Source organism: Lethenteron reissneri, unplaced genomic scaffold, assembly GCF_015708825.2.
Source record: "Lethenteron reissneri isolate LAM-NWPU_2019-01 unplaced genomic scaffold, ASM1570882v1 scaffold_1497, whole genome shotgun sequence".
NCBI classification, from domain to species: domain Eukaryota; kingdom Metazoa; phylum Chordata; class Hyperoartia; order Petromyzontiformes; family Petromyzontidae; genus Lethenteron; species Lethenteron reissneri.
Window position 1 is genome coordinate 150,415 of NW_026891220.1, and position 23,173 is coordinate 173,587.

Here is a 23,173-nt window from a genome sequence, read left to right on the forward strand (position 1 = left end):
ACGGGGGGGGTACATCACTTACACACACACAGAACTTTGCACGTATAAAGTAATGTGCATAGACATTTTTGATTTAAAGATTTCGTGACTGCAGGGATTCATGTTCTTGCTTCTTTCGGTAAACTCACGTAGAAGGGAGATACACAATACAATATAAAACAATAAAAATTAATTAAATCGCGACTTTTTCGCGGGCAACACACACGGACGGAAGCTTGCGTTGCCTCCGAAACGTCGAGATTTAATTTAAATTTCAAATTTTTTCACCTCCGTGACTTTACCGAAAAAAACACAGAGTATGCGCGTAGACTCTTTGGTTATTTCTATTTTATATTTAATAAAATGTTCAACCACGTGACTTTACCGAAAGAAGCAAAGGATATGGATCCTATCAGTCACGAAAAACTTCAAATCGACTGCTGCACATACAGAACTGTGGCCAGTGTTGAGTCTATGGGCGCTTATCAGCTCTACGGAATTTAGCCTCGCAGCCACGTGGTCGCCTATCCGCGCTACGTTTTCTAAACGCGCCCTGCTAAAGCCACGCGTGTTCCCACCAGCGGACCGTCTCCCGCCCTGGTTGTGGTAGCGAAACGTCGAAACTCCTCCTCCACCACCACCACACGAGTCAATAGCTTCGTGTGTCACCTCCTCGCCACGACGGAGTAGAGAGCTCAAGACCCCCCACCACCCACACAGACGTCTACGGAGCGAACCACGAGGTGAGTGAGTGCAGCCCTAGGCCACATTGCCCCGCCTGGTTGGGCTGGGCTGGCCTGGGCTGGGATTGGGCTGGGTGACATTGCCCGGCCTGGCCTGGTTGGGCTGGGCTGGGATTGGGCTGGGCTACATTGCCCGGCCTGATTGGCCTGGGATTGGGTTGGGATTGGGCTGGGCTGATGCCCCCCACCCCCCACCACCATCCCCTGTGGTCTTTGTGGAACAGTTGAGGGGTCTAAACTGTGTTGGTCAATCCACCCGTGGAATGTAACATTCATGTAAATGTCTAAGTCGAGATCATTTAATCAGAATCTGGGGTCGTGACGGTGACTAGGTGGATGTTAACTCATTCGCCTGGTCTACAGGAGGTCATGAGTTCGATCGCGACCCTGTAGAGATATTGACTACCTCGCCTGGTCTACAGGAGGTCGTGGGTTCCATCATGTCCCTGTAGAGATGTTAACTCCCTCGCCTGGTCTACAGGAGGTCGTGAGTTCGATCCCAACCATGACGCCCCTCTATCAAGTTCAAGTTTATGTATTAGGTGTAGCCCTGTGAGCCATTCGGTTCTTGAATCGGGTGCAACCGCAACAAACAAAAAACAAAAAAATGAACAAGAAAACATCTTAAAGTGAATATGTGACTAAGTGCAAACAGAAAAACTAAGAAAAGACCAAAATATTGCGGAAAAAACACCGTACACCAACCCTGTGTGCAAAAATCCCAGTGGGATGCAAGTCAAACAACAACAACCACAAGACAACTTAGATTAAGGCCATCAGTCTTACTCCGTACTACAACAAACAAACATGGCCAAACGAAAAAAAAAGGGCCGAACAAAAGCTGTTTAGGCACGCAGTGGCTGGGCATGTGGGTTACATGACCCAGCCAACGCAGCCTTGCCTGCCGGAGGAGCTCACCGATAGGACTTTGTCCAGGTCTTTCAAGGATTTGTGAGCTCCACCGGTTAAGATAGATCGTAGACAGGCCAGCCTCAATGTTTAGGCTGGTCTGTCTAGAATTTCCCTTGGGAGATCATCTCTGCCTGGTGCCTTTCCTGGTCGCCTTCAGGACTTCCTCAACTGATGGCCCCTCAGCCACCCACTCACAGCATTTGAGGCACCGCAGCCTCAGCAGGGTCATCCCCACTTTTCAAATCTACAAACCTGTTCATGGGGGGGATCGGAGATTGGATCACCATACTTTCCCCTAATGACGGTGATAGGTGTGGCACTACAATTTACGTTTTTGATGGAATTAAACAGCGATGTCTGATCACGGGCTACTGAGGCAGATTCCATCTCCTCAGAAACCTGCGACCACCACCCATCATTGCAGCACCTCCCGGCTCTCAAAACCTCTGAGCGAAGGCTGCGGTAAGCCTCCTCATTCTCTGACGTGGAATGCTGTAGACCAGGGGTCCTCAAACTACGGCCCACGGGCCACATGCGGCCCGCCGAGGACATTTATCCGGCCCGCCGGGTGTTTTTGCCGCCGCTGCCTGTCTGTTACTTTTTTTCTACATGAGAAGGACGGTCATTGGTGGAAGAGGGAGAGGGGGCGGAGTTTCCCCCAATCAGACTGCATTGATGGGCAGTGCAGTCTGTATGTCTCTGTGTGGGCAAAGTTATTGCTGGTATATTGTTTTTGTAGCGCTGTATATATTGGTATTTTACTAATAGCAATTTTGACTCCCTAGGAAACAATGATGTCAAGAAAGAGAAAAATTGACTCGGAGTGTAGGATATTCAAAGAACAGTGGACTTATGATTATTTTTTCATGCAGTACAAGGAAAGAGCTGTGTGTCTGATATGCCAGAATATAGTGTCTGTGTTCAAAGAATACAATTTACGTCAACACTATAAAACTCAACATAAAGATACATTTGCTTGTTTGGTCGGAGAAGTGAGAAAAGATACAATATTAAAACTGAAAAATACATTAACAACTCAGCGAAATAGTTTTGTGAAGCAGAAGCAGCTAAATATTTCATCACTGCGAGCAAGTTTTCAAATTGCCAAGCTAATAGCATGCACTGGCAGACCATTCGTGGAGGGAGAATTTGTTAAAGAAAGCCTTCTTTCTGTTGCCAAAGAGATGTGTCCAGAGAAGGCCGATTTATTTAGTACAGTGAGTCTTTCAGGACCTACAATTACACGGAGGATTGAAGAAATGGGAGACAATTTGCATCAGCATTTGCAAAACTCCACAAAAAAACTTTCCTATTTTTCCTTGGCACTCGACGAAAGCAATGATGTTCGTGATTCTGCACAACTTCAAATTTTTATTCGTGCGACGAATGACTATTTCGAAGTCACAGAAGAGCTTGCTGCACTGCAAAGCATCAAAGGAACAACTACAGGAGAGGATATCTTTCGATTTAAAGCTTTCGTGACTGCAGGGATTCATCTTCTTGGTTCTTTCGGTAAAGTCACATAGAAGGGAAGTAATAAAATAATTCTCACGACGTTTCGGCCACAACGCAAGCAGCCGTCCTCAGGCGAAAACCAGGTCTGTTGGGGAGACAGCGTCTGAATGAAAGAGCACACGAGCTTGGAGCATATATAAGCTGGGTTGGAAGCGGGGGAAAGAGCGCCTTGACAAAATAATTTCAATATCAAGAGGAATTTAGCATATTTATGGGAAATGCAGGAATGTGATTAGTACTACATATGCCCGTGCTGCATATGTAGTACTAATAACATTCCTGCATGTCCCATAAATATGATAAATTCCTCTTGATATGCAAATTATTTGTCAAGGCGCTCTTTCCCCCGTTTCCAACCCAGCTTATATATGCTCCAAGCTCGTGTGCTGTTTCATTCAGATGCTGTCTCCCCGACAGACCTGGCTTTCACCTGAGGACGGCTGCTTGCGTTGTGGCCGAAACGTCGTGAGAATTATTTTATTATGTTTTATTTTTATTATTTTATTACTTCCCTTCTACGTGACTTTACCGAAAGAACCAAGAAGAGAGGATATCTATGAAAAGGTTTGCCAAACTGTGAATGGGTTGGAGCTGAACTGGGCTAAACTAGCCAGTGTGACAACTGATGGTGCTCCTAGTATGGTGGGTCTAAGAAAGGAGTAATTGCTCGCATTAACCAAGAGATGGACAAACATAACCATTCTCATCCAATAGCCATACACTGCCTCATCCACCAACAAGCGCTGTGTAGTAAATCACTGAAGTGGGACTCGGTTATGAAATTTGTGGTATCTTGTGTTAACTTCATTAGAGCTCATGCACTAAACCACAGACAATTTCAGGCATTTCTGTCTGAGCTAAATGTTGACTATGAAGATGTTCTGTATCACACAGAAGTCCGTTGGCTGAGTCGAGGGAGAGTTTTGAAACGTTTCTATGACTTACTTCCACAGATTACAGCTTTTCTGCTTTAAAAAAACAAAGAAGTACCAGAGCTCAATGATGCAGAATGGAAATGGCACCTTGCCTTTCTGACAGATGTAACAGAGCTACTCAACAGTTTCAATGTGCAACTTCAAGGAAAGGGGAAGCTCATCTGTGATATGCAATCACATGTCAAAGCATTTGAAGTAATATTAGGCCTCCTCATCAAACAAGTGAAGGAGGAAAACTTCTGCCATCTTCCCACAACTCAAAATCTGTTAGCGGAAAAACCATTGGTTGCATTCCCAAACAAAACGTGTGGATTCACTGGAAAAATTGCAAAAGGAGTTCCAATTTGGATTTAAAGAGCTTCATCTCCATGAACAGGACATACAGCTTTTCCGTAACCCATTTTCTATTGACATTGAAAATGTGGATACAATTTACCAAATGGAACTGGCTGAACTGCAGAATTGTGACTCTGAAAGACGCATTCAAGTCAAGCAGCCTTCATAATTTCTATGCATCTCTCCCCTCTGAGACATATCCTCATCTCAGGAACCATGCACTCAAAATGGCAACCATCTTTGGCAGCACTTATGTCTGTGAACAGACTTTTTCCAGAATGAAACATTTGAAATCTCCAACCAGATCTAGACTAATGGATGCACACTTGCATCACTTGTTACGACTACCAGTGACAAATATGGAACCGGACATTGACCATCTCATTAGCCAAAAGCAGGCCCATAGTTCCCATTGAAATACTGGCAAGTTTGTTGATTTAACTTTACTTGTTCTTCATTTTAAATATTGTATTTATTCCCGTTTTGTTTCTTCACTTCAAAATAAGATATATGCAGTGTGCATAGGAATTTGTTCATAGTTTTTTTAACTATAGTCCGGCCCTCCAACGGTCTGAGGGACAGTGAACTGGCCCCTGTTTAAAAAGTTTGAGGACCCCTGCTGTAGACTATGAGAGTGGGCCTGTCGCTTTTTCTCAGCCAGCCTGAACACCTCCTCTGTCAGCCAGGGTCTCTGGGGAGGTCTGAACCGCGTACCCAAAGCAGCCATTGCAGCTGCATGAGCCACAGTCATTAACCTCGCCCATTTACCCTCGATGTGTATCTGTGACCCTCTGTGACAATTCTCTCTCTCTCTGTCTCTCTGCGACTCTCTGCTTCTGTCTCTCTTGCGTCTCTGTGTGGTCGCTGCTGCTGCTGCTGCTAGCGGCGGCGGCCTTCCGGCAGCAGAGGACATCCACGTGACCTGCGGCGTCTGCGTTCGAAGCGTTTGGGGGCGGCGGGGATGGAGCAGCAGTACGAGTCCGTGGCCGAGTTGGGCGCTGGGGTCTACGGGGCCGCGACGACTTTGAAGGCTCGCGACCTCCGGGAGCAGGGCCGCTTTGTGGCGCTGCTCAAGGGCCTGCGCCTGCAGACAGGCGGGGGCCCGGAGGAAGATGCCTGGCAGCTGCTGCAGCTACAGCTGCTCACGAAGCTGGAGCACCCCAACGTGGTGAGGTGGGTGTCTCTCCCACCCCTCGCGCCGCGTCACAATCCCTCGCAATCGTCGCCGCGTCAGCCTCCATCCTCCAATTCTCCACGGTCATCGTGTCTTGAAAAGATTAGGAGACAGATCATCGTCGTCGTCGTCAAACCGAGATGACTTCTGCGCTCTCTTGCTCTGATGTCTCCGACCCCCGACCCCCGACCGGCCTGCCCCAGGCTGCTGGACGTCTTTGTGGATATTCGTGACGAGGGCGGCGCGCGTCACGCCGTGGTCTGTGAGCTCGTAGACCAGGATCTGTCCACCTACCTGGGGAAGTCGCCCCACACACCGTCCCACCACATCAAGGTGCCACCGCCAGCACCACCACCACCCACCCCGTCACTCCCTACTCCACCCCCAAAAGGCAACACCACTCTCAGAGTCTCTGTGTATCTCTATGGGTCTCTGTGTGTCTCTGTGAGTCTCTATGAGTCTCTGTGTGTCTCTGTGTCTATGAGTCTCTATGAGTCTCTGTGTGTCTCTGAGTCTCTATGAGTCTCTATGAGTCTCTGTGTGTCTCTGTGTATCTCTGAGTCTCTATGAGTCTCTACCAGTCTCTGTGTATCTCGCACGCACGTTGCCAGCCGAGCCTCGGAGCGGCTAACGAGTTTACACTCCCCCCCCCCCCCTCCTTGTGTCGTGACCTTGTGCCGTGCCCTTGTGCCGTGCCCTTGCGCCGTGACCTTGCGCCGTGACCTTGTGCCGTGCCCTTGCGCCGTGCCCTTGCGCCGTGACCTTGTGCCGTGACCTTGCGCCGTGACCTTGTGCCGTGCCCTTGTGCCGTAACCTTGTGCCGTGACCTTGCGCCGTGCCCTTGCGCTGTGCCCTTGTGCCATGACCTTGTGCCGTGACCTTGCGCCGTGACCTTGTGCCGTGCCCTTGTGCCGTGACCTTGTGCCGTGACCTTGCGCCGTGACCTTGTGCCGTGACCTTGCGCCGTGCCCAGGAGGTGACGCGCCAGCTGCTGTGTGGGCTGCGCTACCTGCACGGCCACGGCCTGGAGCACCGCGAGCTCACGCCACGCAGCGTCCTGGTGACGGCCTCCGGGCGCGTCAAGATCGCCGGCTGGGGGCTCGCACGCTTCCTGGACAGCGCGAGCAGGGCTCCCACCCCGGCGGTGAGTAGAGAGAGTGAGAGAGAGAGAGGTCTTCTTGGTTCTTTCGGTAAAGTCGTCACGTAGAAGGGAAGTAATAAAATAATAAAAATAAAACATAATAAAATAATTCTCACGACGTTTCGGCCACAACGCAAGCAGCCGTTCTCAGGTGAAGACCAGGTCTGTCGGGGAGACAGCGTCTGAATCTGTCTTCCGGCCAACACCGGCGACGATTATCTTAACCGGTCCCGGGCCTCCCCTAGGTTGACTCAGCCCCAAAAGAGTACCCGGTGCGGTGCGCGGTAAACATCGCCACCGGGGAGACAAAGGCGGCCGGGCGCGATGCTGGCCACCCACCCCCTCGTGTGCCGGCCGTCATAGGTGCTGCTAACGGCACTTGCCCCTACGGTGTGTGAAGGCTACACGGGGGATCTTTGTCTTTGTGTGTGTGCTGCTGTAGGTGTCCCCGTCGTGGTACCGCGCCCCGGAGCTGCTGCTGCTGCGGGTGACCTGCGGCCCGGCCGCTGCCGACCTGTGGAGCGTCGGCTGCATCTTTGCTGAGATGTTTACACGCAGGTGCTCCTTGAGCACCGCCACCCGCACACCCAGCCACCTAGCAACCCACCCACCTAGCAACCCACCTAGCAACCCACCTAGCAACCCACCTAGCAACCCACCCACCTAGCAACCCACCCACCTAGCAACCCAGCCACCTAGCAACCCACCTAGCAACCCACCTAGCAACCCACCTAGCAACCCACCCACCTAGCAACCCACATAGCAACCCACCCAGCCACCTAGCAACCCACCCACCTAGCAACCCACCCACCCACCTAGCAACCCACCTAGCAACCCACCCACCTAGCAACCCACATAGCAACCCACCCACCCACCTAGCAACCCACCCACCCAGCCACCCACCCACCTAGCAACCCACCTAGCAACCCACCCACCTAGCAACCCACCCACCCACCTAGCAACCCACCCACCCACCTAGCAACCCACCCACCTAGCAACCCACCCACCCACCTAGCAACCCACCTAGCAACCCACCCACCTAGCAACCCACCCACCCACCTAGCAACCCACCCACCCACCTAGCAACCCACCCACCCACCTAGCAACCCACCCACCTAGCAACCCACCCACCCACCTAGCAACCCACCTAGCAACCCACCCACCTAGCAACCCACCCACCCACCTAGCAACCCACCCACCCACCTAGCAACCCACCCAGCCACCCACCTAGCAACCCACCCACCCAGCAACCCACCCACCAATCTAACAAACCACCCACCCACCTAGCAACCCACCCACCCAGCAACCCACCCACCCACCTAGCAACCCACCCACCAACCCACCCACCTAGCAACCCACCCACCCACCAATCCACCAAACCACCCACCCATCAACCCACTCAACAACCCACCCACCCACCTAGCAACCCACCCACCAACCCACCCACCTAGCAACCCACCCACCCACCAATCCACCAAACCACCCACCCATCAACCCACTCAACAACCCACCCACCCACCTAGCAACCCACCCACCCACCTAGCAACCCACCCACCCACCTAGCAACCCACTCGACAACCCACCCACCAATCTACCAAACCACCAACCCACCAACTCACTCAAGAACCCACCCATCAACCCACCCACCAACCCACCCACCAACCCACCCACCTCTCCCGCACGCAATGTCACCACAGGCCTGGCAAGGTGGCGTCGCCACGGCGCCCGTGCCAGGATAGGTGCGCGTTACGGAGCGCGTGAAGGTCAAGGGACAGACCCGGCAGATGCCCCCGTGGGTCCACCTCTCCCCCATTACATCGGTGTTGTTATGATGATGATGACGATGACGACGTGTTATTATTCTCAGCGACGTCGCATCAGGTGACCTCCTTGTCTCTCCTCAACGCAGGCCTCTCTTCCCCGGAGGCTCCGATGTCGATCAGCTGACGGAGATATTCCGGTGAGTTGCTCGTGGATGAGCGTGCGGTGGGCAGCGGCGTGGGGGGCCAATAGACGGTCATCTAATTTGTTAGCAGCAAGCAACGTGGGGGGAGGGGGGGAGGAGGGGGAGGGGGTGGGGAGGGGGGGGAGGGTGGGAGAGGGAAGTGGGAGGAGGAGGGGGGGAGGGGGAAGGGGGAGGAGAGTGAGGTGGGGAGAGGGAAGGGGGAGGAGAAGGAGGGGGGAGGAGGAGGAGGGGGGGAGAGGGAAGGGGGAGGGGGGAGGGGGAAAGGGGAGGAGAAGGAGGGGGGGAGAGGAGGAGGGGGGAGGAGGAGGAGGGGGGGAGAGGGAAGAGGGAGGGGGGAGGGGGGGAGAGGGAAGGGGGAGGAGTATTTGGCTGCTGATGTGAATTCCGCAACAGCCACTTCGTTGCGCAATCATTTATGAAATTAGGTTGATAGTCAACAGCTGAATTCTCACCGTCACCTCCGCCTACCCCCCCTACCCCCCTACCCCCACCCCCCCCGTGGCCCCCACCCCAGTCTTCTGGGCGTGCCGAGCCTGGAGGAGTGGCCGCTCGGAGCCTCCCTGCCGCACGGCGCTTTTGCCGGCCTCCCCGCTGCTCCGCGGGCTCTGGCTGACTCCGTGCCGGAGGTCGGGCCGGAGGTCGGGCCGGACAACGAGAATTTGGCGATGGCGCTGATGCTGGTGAGATGCGGGCGGATTGTACGCGGCGGCAATTGTCGCGGCGGTCGAACGACGCGTTGTTCAGATGCGTGTCCGTACGGGGGTTACCGTCAAGCGGGCAATAACGTATCGTGTCTCTGTGTGTCTCTGTGTGTCTCGTCTCGTGTCTCTGTGTCTCTCTGTGTCTTTCGTCTCGTGTCTCTGTGTCTCTCTGTGTCTCTCCGCGCCCTCCGCACGCACGGCCGTGCCTCCCGCAGGACCTGCTGACCTTCAGCCCCCGCAAGCGCATCTCCGCGTCTGTCGCCCTGTACCATCCGTACTTCTCTGAGGCCACAGACGTGGCCACGGGCGAGAGTACGGCCACAAGCGAGGGTGCGGCCACGGGCGAGGGCGAGGCCTAAGGAGTGGGCCCCGGGGCGAGGCCTAAGGAGTAGGCCCCGGGGCAAGGCCTAAGGAGTGGGCCCCGGGGCGAGGCCTAAGGAGTGGGCCCCGGGCAGCAAGGCCGAGGGAGTTTGCGTCGTTTTTCGTTGGTCGCTTGTGTTGCGCCCGAAACGTTGCGATTTGATTTGTTTTAATGTTTCACCGACGTGACTTCACCGAATAAAACCAAGGAGTAATAAAAGTGAACTCTGAAGCAGCAAAAGAAAAGTGAAGTACATCTTTGTTGTCGTCGTGTTGTTGTTTTCACAAATGTTGCAGTGGGCGACTTATTAAGAGCACGCCGTTACGTAGCGCAGCTACGCACAGGCGATCTGTATTGATTGTATAATGCTCTAGACTTCTGGGTCAGTCATCATATAACTGTGTGACAGCGTCGCAGCCATGTGCGCACTGACACGACCATATGACAATTGAGTATAAACCAAAGGTCGCAATCGGGTACCCGATACCCGTACCCTACACGATACCCGGCTACCCGTACCCAGACGGGTACAGGTACCCGTTCGCGACCCTGGTGCGGCCTGGTACGGGTAGACCGTGAGTCACTGGTGAGTCATCGTTTGTCACTCATTTCCCAACGTCTTGTCTCTTCTCACAATTCAAGTTCCTAGAATCAACCCACCCGCGCCTGCAACATGGCTTCATCCCAGAGGTCGCAATCGGGTACCCGATACCCGTACCCTACCCGGTACCCGGCCGGGTACGGGTAGGGTACGGGTACGGGTACCCGTTTGCGACCCTGGTGCGGCCGGGTACGGGTAAGGAATCAAAACCCGTTTGCGACCTCTGGTATAAACGAACTCACGTGGATACATGCCCCACACAGGGCCTGAACATTGTATCACAAGGGGTCGTTCACTCACGGTTCAATGACACAGCAATACAATTTTAGCCGTTATTAAAACGGTGCTTATACACAGATGTGTACAGGATTTCATGTTGTCCTGTTGCACGTTCTATCTGGCCAAGCAGCACTGGGAAAAGAACATCTGACTCACAAGTTGTGGGGGCCATGAGTCACAATCCCAGGTGGGTGCCAGGTGACTTGACCTCATTATGGGATGTCAGCAATGGATGTCCTGTGAAGAATGTTTTAAGCCCCTTTTTGTAAATCCACCGTTGAAGGCCTCCTGATACCATGTTGAGCATCCATAAAGGTTGAATGAGTTTGACATTTTACTCGTAGGAACCTCTGGTTACACCAGCCCACATGGGATTATTGTGTCCGTCGTGCAGGGAGGGGCTGAGTGGGGAGCGGCTGGGTGGGGAGGGGCTGATTTGGGAGGGGCTGGGTGGGGTGGGGCTGGGTGGAGAGGGGCTGGTCACCCCGTGGTGCCCTTATAAAACTCAACGTTTAACCTACTCACGCCGGCTTGTGCCCGCCCTCACAGTCGGGCATATTTGCGGAATACACCACGCCGCCGTTGACCCTGCAGGCCATTGAGCGAGCAACGTTCCTACCAGCTCCCTCCGCAGGAGGAATGTGTTTATGTGTCGTTAGACCCTCCACCACCCGATGACACAGCCCATCAGTGAGGGTTGCCACGTAAACAAAACACGCCGTGTCGTTACTCGTACAGCGGCACACAGGTGCGTTGGAGAGTAAACCCACGACAACAACGTTTACAATTCTAGTGTGAATTCTAGATTTGAAGTGTTCGTGACTGCAAGGATTCATACTCTTTGGTTTTTTCGGTAAAGTCACGTGGGTACAAAATCTAAATAAATTAGATCGCGACGTTTCGGGCGCAACACAAGCATCCTTCTTCAGGTAGGGACAACTTAGAAGGAGGTTTGTGTTACGCCAGAAACGTGATTTAATTTTTAACAAAAAAATACCTACGTGACCAACGAGTATAACACTGGTCAAACACGTTTTCTGCTGATTCCAAATCTGGCATCAGTTTTTGTCTATCACATCAGGTTTTTGAGATATCAAATATTTGCATTTTCAATAAAAACTGCGGAAGAAAAATATTAAATAAATGTGGATATCTACATAAAATGATATTATAAACACACCATCCTAAACATACAGCACCATGTTTTAACACTAAAGCAGTCACTGACTCGCAACGACTTGCAATCATAAGTGACAGAGTTAATTTCGGGTAAAATCAATGAAAATGGGGTATGCCGATAGCATAATAAGTATAACCCGTAAAAACAAAGTTTTTCACTCTAAATCCTTTATATGCGTGGCGGCTAGAGTCCTCTCGTCCTCTGGCTTGAGATGGCTGCCACCTATGGGTCAGATGATTGTCTGCCAGCATTAAGCAATTGGTAATTAAATATTGAATTTGTTTTTCCTATACAGTGTAAAATTTTGGAAAAAAAATTTCACGAACATTACTTGTCACACACAACGAGTCTGTGTGCAAAATGTCAGCTCGATTGGATCACGGGAAGTGGGTTAAAAAACGACCGAAAGATTTGCACGGTCGTAAGCAAGCGCGCAAGCAAGTGAACTTAATATAAAGGATTTAAAAATGAGATGTGATTGAGCAAATCTGAGATCAGATTTGGAATCGGCACCCTGAGATGAGTCTAGAACAGCTGCACAAGTCCAGGCCAAAGACAAAGATCCCCCGTGTAGCCTGCAGCGACTGCTGGGGCAGCAGGAGCTGAACGAGTGGACGGCGACTCTGGAACCCACAACCAACCGGCGGGTGGCGAGCGATGAGGTCGGCCATAAATGACGTCACACGATTTAGGACGATTTTTGACCCCCCCCCTCAAATATGACGTCACAGAGCTCTGCCCCCCCCCCACCCCCCAAAAATAAAAATGCTTCAAATCGCTTTAAACTCTGATGTTGTAGGAGAAAACATTTATTACGAAGTCTATTTAGTGAAGTAGAACGTGTCGTCTATATCTTCTTGGTTCTTTCTGTAAAGTCGCGTAGAAGGGAATAAAATAATAAAATTAATAAAATGAAAATAAAACATAAAAAAACATAATTATATTATTATATTATTTAAAGTTGCGCATTTTGATGTGACGTCACATTTCTCAACTCCCCCCCCCCCTCGTCACGCATCGTCACAAATGTCTGACCGCCCCCCTCCCCATAGGTGCGTGACGTCATTTATGGACGGACCCTTAGCATGAACCGTTTGCCCCCAATCAATAGGTTTCTGTTCACAATATATTTCAATGTCCAATATATTCTAGTGCTGTGCAAGAGCCTGTCAGTGCTGTTTGTTTAACCCCCCCCACCAACCCTCCATCAAATGTAAACGAATGAAATCGATACTTTATAATCGATCACTAATACTTTATAATCGATCATTATTAATATTACCACTACGCCGGTCTCGGAGTGGTCAAAGCACGCGTCTGCGCATGCGCGGTTGCCACGGCGACCGCGCATGCGCAGAAGCGCCGATAGTGCGGTTGCCACGGCAACAGAGCAACAGCAGCTGAGAGGGGTAAGTCGTGAACAGCAACTTCAACGCCCTCAGCACCAGCACCAGCACCACGACCACCACCACCACGATGTTGTTGTGTTAATGTTGGGTTTATCTATGGCAGTATATAGTACGGTATATGCTCGTGTGATGTAAGAGAATAAGGTTTAGATGGAAGCATATTATAGAATTTTTACGAGGTAAAATTGTAATGTATTACTTGCTGTTAGTAACTCAGCTTATTATAGAGTATAGTAAGTATACTGATGGTGCGATGCAGTTTATACTTTAGTTTTTTATGTAGTTTATACTTTAGTTTTCTACGTGGTTGTTGAGTAACTGCAGCTACATATCATTAACATTCCTTTCCTTTGTTACTGCTAATCCCTGCACCCCCCTTGGTTGCTGCTGATCCTGCATAATGCATGGGCATAATATGACTTTGACACCCCCCCGCCCAACGCCTACGCATTTTCCATGAATATGCTAAATCCCTCTTCACATGCACATTCTTTTTGTTAAGGCGCTCTTCAACCCCCAATGCAGCTTATATATAAGCTCCTAGTTTGGTAGTGTCTCATTCTTCACCTGAAGACGGCTGCTTGCGTTGTAGCCGAAACGTCGTGAGAATTGTTTTATTATGTTTTATTTTTATTATTTTATTACTTCCCTTCTACGTGACTTTACCGAAAGAAACAAGAAGATGAATCCCTGCAGTCACGAAAGCTTTAAATCGAAATTTGATGTTGTTGTTGTTGTTGTGTAGCTACTACCATAGAGTTGGTAGATACTACTCGGTAGACACTACTGCTGTAGAGGGAGCCACTTGATACTATTGTACAGTGAAGCCTCACTGAGCAATAATCCTCTTAGTTAGAAGGATGCTACGCTGAGCCTACGATGCCTGTTTACCCAGCAAGGCCTCAACTGAGTAATAATAGAAATAAAATAACAATTATTATTATTTTTAATAATTAAAATTACAGAAATAAAAATAGAAATAAAAGTATAATTATATATTTCCTATTTATAGAAGAATTTCCGTTATTTTTATTATTTATTTTTTGCCCACGTGACTTTACCAAAAAAAACAAAGAGTATGAATCCTTGCAGCCACGGAAGCTTCACATCTCCACTTTGCGTGTCTATCTTCACGTGGTTGCGTGGATTTTTTCCCTCCGGGTCCTCCCGTTTCTCCCCCAACTTTTTGTAATCGACGTTCGTAGCCGGTATTTGCCTGCTGGACATTTACAAGTGAGAAGCCGCTTCCTTGAGCCAGCTCAATGGGCCTTACCTGCTGAAATAAAACATCGCCTTCAGTTGCGGTAGTTTGACTCTTGCGAATGAAGTCACTGGACTCCTAACGTCCGCTGTGAAGCAGACGGCAAATAGTGACAGTCTTGTATGGACGTGTGTTGAACGTTGTCACCGTACGTAGCCAACCGTGCGAATCGGAGTATCGGTACGGTTAGTAGGCACCGCAGTATTAACCAGGGCGGTTGCTGCCTTCGAACTGTGATCCTCTGCGACAATTGGTGAACGCGCTACCGCCAGGCCGTGTGTTTTCCTTCGCGAGCCCGATGCGTGCTTGAGCGTGATACTCAAAGCTCTGCACAGATAGAATCAAGAATCCATCGCTGTACCATCACCTACTGGGCACTGCACAGCCCAAGACGAAACACCCTGTACCTAGTACCGTACTGAACACCCGGGCAGTTTGCCACCAAACTACTAACCAGGCCAACCTGTACTCTTGGTTCTTTCGGTAAAGTCACGTAGAAGGGAAATAATAAAATAATAAAATAAAACATAATAAAATACAATTCTCACGACATTTCGGCCACAACGCAAGCAGCCGTCCTCAGGTGAAGAACAGGTCTGTCGGAAAGACAGCGTCTTAATGAACAAACAGCATCTGAATGACGCTGTCTCCCCGACAGACCTGGTCTTCACCTGAGGACGGCTGCTTGCTTTGTGGCCGAAACGTCGTGAGAATTATTTTATGTTTTATTTTTATTATTTTATTATTTCCCTTCTACGTGACTTTACCGAAAGAACCAAGAAGATGAATCCCTGCAGTCACGAAAACTTTAAATGGAAACAGGTCAACCTGCTTTAGCTTTTGAGGCGTAATGATACTAATAATGATTTGAAGCTTTCGTGACTGCAGGAATCCATCCGCGTGCGGTTTGTCCGCTTTAAAAGCATCTAATCTCAATGTAAATTTGTCTGGAGAACTCCCCCTAGAATTCAATGACTGAGGATACATTTTGAAAGTGGAGTACATGCCAACGAGATCACGATCACGAGAATGGAAACTGTAAACGGGTTACATTTGACCCGATCATTCGGATAAATTGGCTCATCTGCCCTGGCGCTGATTACCCATTTATGATGGCAAGGGCAACTCATCATACAACGGAGGAGCATGTGTCATTGTCGAGGGGGGGGTGTGTGGAGAGCAATTGAATCTCATTCGTGCGTTGTCAAGCCACATGCTATCACAGTATTACCCTCCGATTGACACGGTTGGCTACGTACGGTGCGAAAGATGTTCAGCAAACATTGCATACATATACATTGCATGACCATGCAATGTAAAATCAACTGAAAAAAGAAAAATTTGAAATCGCCTGCCCTCACTAATTTGTAATTGCCTCCCATTAAACAGCAACGAATTGTATAAATTCGACATCGACCGCCATTAAAATTCTGACAATGACATTACAACCCCAGCCAACACCACCGTTAAAATCACCAGTACCTGCTAAAATATTTACAACCACTCTTACTTATACGAAACATACAATTGCATTTCTGCGCCGCCACTGATTTTCTGCATATTTTTTTTATTTCACGCGGCTTTGTATCTGCTGACATTTTTTGTTGTCGAAATCTGCCGCGTGCCAGCCTGACCCCTGCCAGAGGTCGCAACCGGGTACCCGATACCCGTACCCTACCCGATACCCGGCTACCCGTACCCGACCGGGTACGGGTAGCCGGGTATCCGTTTGCGACCCTGGTGCGGCCGGGTACGGGTAGGCCGTGAGTCACTGGTGAGTAACCGTTTGTCACTCATTTCCCAACGTCTTCTCTCTTCTCACAATTCAAGTTCCTAGAATCAACCCACCCGCGCCTGCAACATGGCTTCATCCCAGAGGTCGCAATCGGGTACCAGATACCCGTACCCTACCCGTACCAGGGCGGGTACGGGTAGGGTACGGGTGCGGCCGGGTACGGGTACGGGTAAGGAATCAAAACCCGTTTGTGACCTCTGACCCCGGCGCAGTTCTCCAACCGCCATGTACGAGGCGGCGCTGCTTGACGGCGGCACAGAGCCGCTGACGCACGAGTCCTGCGAGAGGGTCGTCGTCAACGTGTCGGGGCTGCGATTCGAGACGCAGCTCAAGACACTCGGCCGGTTCCCGGACACCCTCCTGGGCGACCCCGGCAAGAGGTGGCGCCACCACGACCCCCTGCGCAACGAGTACTTCTTCGACAGGAACCGGCCGAGTTTCGACGCCATCCTCCACTACTACCAGTCCGGCGGGCGGCTGAGACGCCCGGTCGACGTCTCCCTCGAAGTGTTCGGCGAGGAGATCGAGTTCTACGAGCTCGGCAACGAGGCCGTGGTCAAGTTCTGGGAAGACGAGGGCTTCATCGGAGAGGAGGAGGTGGAGGAGAAGGAGCCACTGCCATCGGACGAGTTCCAGCGGCGGGTGTGGCTGCTGTTCGAATACCCCGAGAGCTCCATCGCGGCCAGGGGAATTGCCACCGTGTCTGTGCTGGTCATCCTCATCTCCATCATCATGTTCTGCCTCGAGACTCTGCCTGAACTCAGGGACGAGAATAAGCAGAAATTTCTCCCGGCAAAGGACATCAACGGCACGCAGGTCGACGGTACACATCGCGGCTTTGTCGCTGATCCATTTTTTATCGTGGAAACCATGTGCATCGTTTGGTTTTCCTTTGAACTGCTGGTGAGGTTTTTTGCGTGCCCCAACAAACTGGGATTTTTCAAAAGCATCATGAACATCATTGACATCGTGGCCATTCTGCCCTACTTCATCACCCTCGGCATCGAGATGGCCAAGCCCCAAGGGCGTGACCAGCAGGCCACGTCACTGGCGATTTTGCGGATGACCCGGCTGGTGCGAGTGTTCCGGATACTCAAGCTGTCCAGGCACTCCAGGGGCTTGAAGATCCTGGGCCAGACTTTGAAGGCGAGCGCGAGCGAGCTGGGCCTGCTCGTATTTTTCCTCGTCATCGGCGTCGTCCTCTTCTCCAGCGCCGTCTACTTTGCCGAGGCCGACCAACTAAACTCGGAGTTCCGAAGCATCCCCGACACCTTCTGGTGGGCCATCGTAACCATGACGACGGTGGGTTACGGCGACATGTGTCCCGTGACGGCGTGGGGCAAGGCGGTGGGCTCGCTGTGCGCCATCGCCGGCATGCTCACCATCGCCCTCCCCGTGCCCGTCGTCGTCTCCAACTTCAACTACTTTTACCGCCGCGAGACGGGCGGTGAGGAGCGCGCGAGCCGCCTGCGTCTCTCAAGCCGCTCGCAGCAGCAGCAGGAGGAGCAGCAGAAGCAGCAGAAGCAGCAGCAGGAGAGAAGAAATAGCGGATGCCGTCCACAAGCAGCTTCACATACGTGGAGATGCGCGACGATCTGAGCGGCGACGTTGACTTCGAGGTGAAGATGCACCTCAAGCGCGACAAACACAACGGCATCGACAGAGACGTCCGATGCTCCGCCTTGCAAGTCGTCACGAAATGCCTCGAGGTATTTGTTCGCGATGAATGTGCACTGACATCGCTTACCTGTCGCTACGCTTGAATGGTCGAATGGACATTTGAGTCGCGTGGTCAATAAATGTTTTCAAGTCAACTTCACGTCTGCGAGCGTAAGTGTCTCCGTGTGCATAGTTGTCAATGTGGCGTTGTTTTGGAAGGAGGTTCGCGGTGAAAACCAAACCACCCACCCACCATTTTGCAGTGCACCGTGCAAAGACACGACTGCAAACGCGAACATTCCTTCGTAGAGGTGGGATTGGCAGCTGTGCACCTCCTGCCACAATGAAGCCGGGTTCGTGCTAATCTGCTGAACATATTTTGTAAGTAATGTTACAGTTGTAGAGGTGTAATTGCGCATGGCTACGAATGTTGAGGTGTGATTATGCATGGCCACGGATGGCCAACAAACACAAGGGGCGGGGTTACGGCCGTACACAAGGGTGGCGCTAGCACCGACGTCCGCATGTGTATCCCCCACGGGCCCCCCCTCGGGGGCGAGTCCTATAAAAGGTGATGAGCTCGAGGGCTCGAGGTCGGGACTCAGCTTTAACCAGAGAAGACGGAAGACCAGCTAGTGTAGGCCCCAGAGCTCCCCTGGCTCGCTGTCCTTATAAGGGCCGACCAGGGCAAGCCGGTGGCGTGGCCCCGAGAGCCCAGCTGCTCTGGTGACTCAGGGAGCCGGGATCCCAGCTTAACCAAGCTGGGACAGATAGCCTCCCCTAGTCCCGTAGTGGAGGAATTGGTATAGGTTAGAGGGGTTAGCTGTCGAGAATCCCTGTAGCCAAGTGACCTGTACAACTGTGTTGGTGTAATAAATAAGTGTGCCTCCGATCCTGTCGTCAAGCCTCCATATATATACTTACTACATCTGGTGTCAGAAGTAAACGTCCAACGATGGACACACGAGGGACGACACGTACCAGGGAGTCGGAGATGGAAGACGCCGCGGCCGAATCTCCACCAGTGATGGCCGGGGTCGAATCGGAGCAGCCGGGGCCGAGTACGCCCGCGCCGCTACGACAGGAGGAGGGGGATGCGTCGGCCGAAGGACTCCGGCTGGCCCACTCCCGCCTGGCGGACCTGCTCTACGCCGCGGCCGCCGCGTTGGAGGAGATCACGCGGCTGGGGGCTGGAGGAGCAGCGCGGGTCGACGACGGCAGCCGGCGCGGGGCGACGTTTCCCGCCACCCCGACGCGGCTCGCGGTCAAATTTCCCGCCATCTCTACAGTACGAGCGGAGGGCGGGGCCGGCCCGCGTCACGTGTCTGCTGAGCGCCAAGCACAAGCCGTGACATCATCAACGCCGGCCGGCGCGTCAACATCAGAGCGACCGGCGATGCCATGTGCACGGCCCGCCCACACTGTATCATCGGCGGGGAGCGACGGAGAGCGTTCTGCGGCCACGGACGCCGCCTTACAACAGCGTCTGCCGCCTCTTAAAGAATTTGTCGGCGCTGACGGAGACTGGGGCGGCTTCAAGAGGCGGTTCATCGCTCATCAAGAGATGGCGAACTGGACGGACGCCGAGGCTCTACGCGCGCTGCCAGCGATGCTGGACAACGACGCCCTGGCTACCCTCACCTCGGCGCCGAGGGAAAAGCGCGCCACTCTACACCTGGCGTTGCAGCTGCTGTCAGCCGTCTATGGGCCGCCTTCGGACTGCAGGCAGCTGTTCCACGATCGGAGTCGGGGCGCCAACGAGTCACCCCTGGCCTTCCGGACGGCTCTCCTGGCTCTGGCAAAGGCTGCTTTCCCAAGGATGGACGAGGAAGGAGTGGATGCCATGGTAGCTGAGAAGCTGCTGCTACTCGCTGACGAGCTGGACGTCAACGTCTTGGCTCAGGACGACGCGGAGATGTCGTCCCTGCTGGTCGCGCGCCACATCCACGGGGGCTTGCGGTCCCTGCGTCGGAAGGCGGCAAAGGGGGCGGCCGGCCATGCCATGGCGACCACCGCCCTCCCATCGGAGGAGGTCTGCGGGGTGGAGCGGCGAGGGGAATGGAGATCGGCGGCACCGCAGGCTCGGAATGGACCGAGCCGCCAGGAGCAGCCCAGGTCATCTGGGGCGCTCACACGCTGCTACAACTGTGGCCTGCAAGGCCACGTTGCGTCTGGATGCCGGGCTCCCCGTCAGCGCGGGGCGACACCTCGTCAGGACGCCACGCCGTCTCCTCCCAAGCTCCAGCAGAGAAATACGGCGAGTCGCGGCACCTCACACGTTTGGCCCACGCACACATCCGACACACACTCACGCGCTCAACTAAACAGGGCTCCAAATTCCCCGTCCGTCGCGCGCGATTGTTCGGTAATGCGGCGAGCGCTCCAACCGGGTCAGTGGTCGGAGCTCGCCCATCGTGTCGTTGCTGCGTCGGCGGGATCATCGGTCGTGGTCGGTCACATTGATGGGGTAGAGGTGCGGATTTTAATTGACACAGGGGCATCGGCGACCATTATATCTGATTTAATTTATAACATCCTTCCCGTTCAAAGTCGTCCCTTGCTCCCTGTTGACGTGCCGTGCTATGCCGCTAACGGGGGCTCTCTGGGCATTATTGGCCAAATCCGCGCCACTATCTGCATTGGGGACATTAAATTATCCGGCCCTGTTTTGGTTTCCTCCTCACTCGCGGTTCCGTGCCTGTTGGGGACGGATTTTCTGGCCAAAATGCCCATCCGTATCCTTATTGACCAAGGGTGCATTGAGCTCCCATCGGGCCGACGCGTTACATTTCTGTCTTCCCCCACCACGGAGCGTCGGGCGTTTGCCACCGTGCAGGCGCTCGTCACAAAAACTGTGCGCGTGCCTCCGGGGGCTCAGATGCTCGTCCCTCTTAGGTTGCGTCGGCCGTTTGATGCAGGGGTTGCGGATCGGGGGGTCTTGTTGGGTCCATCTCGGGCCGGGGTCAATGGACCCGATTTGCTCGCGGCTCAGACTATGGTGAGAGGGGATGGGGACCCCTTCATTGCAGTCCTTAATGTGGGATCGCGAACGGCCGTGGTTCCTCAAGGGACCGTGCTTGCACACGCAACGCCGGTGCCCTATGAGGAACCACTCGTGGGTCAGGTATCCACCGATCCTCCGTCGCGACCGCATTCGGACTCTGATGACGGATGGCTGGATGCGCTTTGCGCGGGTTCAGTGGACCTGTCTGACTCGCAGCGCGCGCAGCTGCGAGTTCTCCTGAGCGAATTTGCTGACGTTTTTAGTCAACACAAATTTGATATTGGTTGTACAAAATTGCTGCGACACCATATTGACACGGGTGACAGCGCGCCAATCCGCCAAAATCCCTTTCGGTTGAGTCCCGCCGAAAAGGATCATGTCAAATCGGCTGTTGATGACATGCTAGCCGCCGATATCATTTCCCCTTCCACCAGCCCGTGGGGCGCGCCGATCGTTTTGGTGAAAAAACACGACGGCTCACTGAGATTTTGTGTTGACTTTCGGCGTCTCAACAAAATCTCTGTGGCAGATGCGTACCCGCTTCCTCGGATGGATGAGTCGCTCGACGCCTTGGCCGGTGCGCGATTCTTTTCCACCCTTGATTTGCTATCTGGATTCTGGCAACTTCCTCTGGATGACGAATCGAAACCTAAGACTGCTTTTCGTACACCGCAGGGCCTCTTCCAATTTAACCGTTTGCCGATGGGTTTACATTCTGCGCCGGCAACTTTTCAGCGGTTAATGGAATTGGTCTTGGCAGGTTTGCAATGGGATTCGTGTTTGATTTACTTAGACGATGTCATCGTCTTTAGCAAATCCTTCGAGGAACACCTCCAGAGGTTGCGTGCTGTTTTTCTCAAAATGCGGGCTGCCAATTTGAAATTTAAACCACAGAAGTGTCATTTACTCCGCGAATCGGTGCGATATTTGGGTCACATTGTTGGGCGCTCGGGGATATCCACTGATCCCGCCAAAACTGAATGCGTCAGCTCCTGGCCGACTCCCACCTCTGTGGGAGAGGTCAGGAGTTTCATTGGGTTCGCGTCGTATTATCGGCGATTTGTGGCTGACTTCGCTACGATTGCGAAACCATTGCATGCCTTGACGTCCAAGGGAGTCAGGTTTCATTGGGGGCCGGAGGAGGAGGCTGCTTTTCGCGCCCTCAGAAATGCTTTGGTGGGAGCTCCGCCGTTGAATTACCCGGATTTTTCACAACCCTTCTTGCTCGATACTGACGCAAGTAACACGGGCATCGGGGGTGTGCTGTCCCAGCTCATCGGGGGCGTAGAGCATGTGGTGGCTTACGGTAGTCGGGTACTGTCTCCAGCCGAACAGCGGTACTGCGTTACCCGTCGGGAATTATTGGCCATTGTTTATTTCATTCAGCAGTACCGCCCGTATCTGTACGGTCGGCGGTTCACCGTCCGTACAGATCATGCGGCCCTACAGTACGCCCTGCGGGTTCAACAACCATCGGGCCAGTTGTCTCGATGGTTGGAGATCCTCCAAGACTATGACTTTGTCACCACATATCGTAAGGGTGTCCGCCACACGAACGCTGACGCCCTGTCACGATTGCCACCCACTTCGGAGTGCGCGTGCCTGTTGGGTTCGGGGCGTTGTAGGCCCCCGAACGTCACCACCGATTCGGTCCTCGTGGCCGCTACCGATGCACCTTCGGCTTCGGGTCCTATCGAGCAAGAAGGGAGGGATTCGTTGCTGGGGTTGCCGGTCGCGGAATGGGGACGCCTCCAAATGGAGGACACCTCCCTCCTCGCTTTGCGCCGTCGCGTCGGGGGGGCTGGTCAGGGGGTGGAAAACGTTGACTCGTGGGGGTTGTTCCAGGGTCTTTTGATGCACTGGGATGGAAAAACCCGGCGCCAGCGGCTTGTGGTGCCTGCTGCTTTAAGGGGTAAGGTGGTATGGGCTGTTCATGAGCGGCTTCTGCACTTGGGGGTTCACAAGACCTTTGCCACGCTCCAGCTGGATTTCTTCTGGCCGGGCATGGAAAAGGACGTGGGGGATCTCTTGGGGTCATGCACGCAATGCGCGCAGAGGAAGCCGCCTGCGAGGGGGTCCAACCCTCCGCTGCAGTCCATAAAAGTTTCCCGGGTTAACGAGCTCGTCGCTCTGGACATACTTGGGCCATTTCCCGCTACGCCCAGGGGCAATAGGTATTTACTAACGGGGGTTGAATACTTCACGAGATGGCCTATGGCCTG

The 23,173-nt window shown here is 52.9% G+C and overlaps 2 protein-coding genes across 2 annotated transcripts; both read left to right on the forward strand.

Moving 5' to 3' along the window:
• Nucleotides 1–244: 244 nt before the first annotated feature.
• On the forward strand, nt 245–10,002 carry LOC133362486 (cyclin-dependent kinase 4-like). Its single transcript, XM_061581437.1, has 8 exons — nt 245–722; nt 5,304–5,593; nt 5,798–5,927; nt 6,568–6,738; nt 7,178–7,293; nt 8,645–8,695; nt 9,216–9,381; nt 9,618–10,002. The coding sequence occupies exons 2-8, from the start codon at nt 5,382–5,384 to the stop codon at nt 9,759–9,761; spliced, it is 990 nt and encodes a 329-aa protein (XP_061437421.1). The 5' UTR covers nt 245–722; nt 5,304–5,381; the 3' UTR covers nt 9,762–10,002.
• Nucleotides 10,003–15,136: 5,134 nt separating this feature from the next.
• Nucleotides 15,137–18,102, forward strand: LOC133362482 (potassium voltage-gated channel subfamily A member 1-like). The gene has a single exon (XM_061581431.1). The coding sequence runs from the start codon at nt 16,514–16,516 to the stop codon at nt 17,885–17,887; it is 1,374 nt and encodes a 457-aa protein (XP_061437415.1). The 5' UTR covers nt 15,137–16,513; the 3' UTR covers nt 17,888–18,102.
• Nucleotides 18,103–23,173: the final 5,071 nt, after the last annotated feature.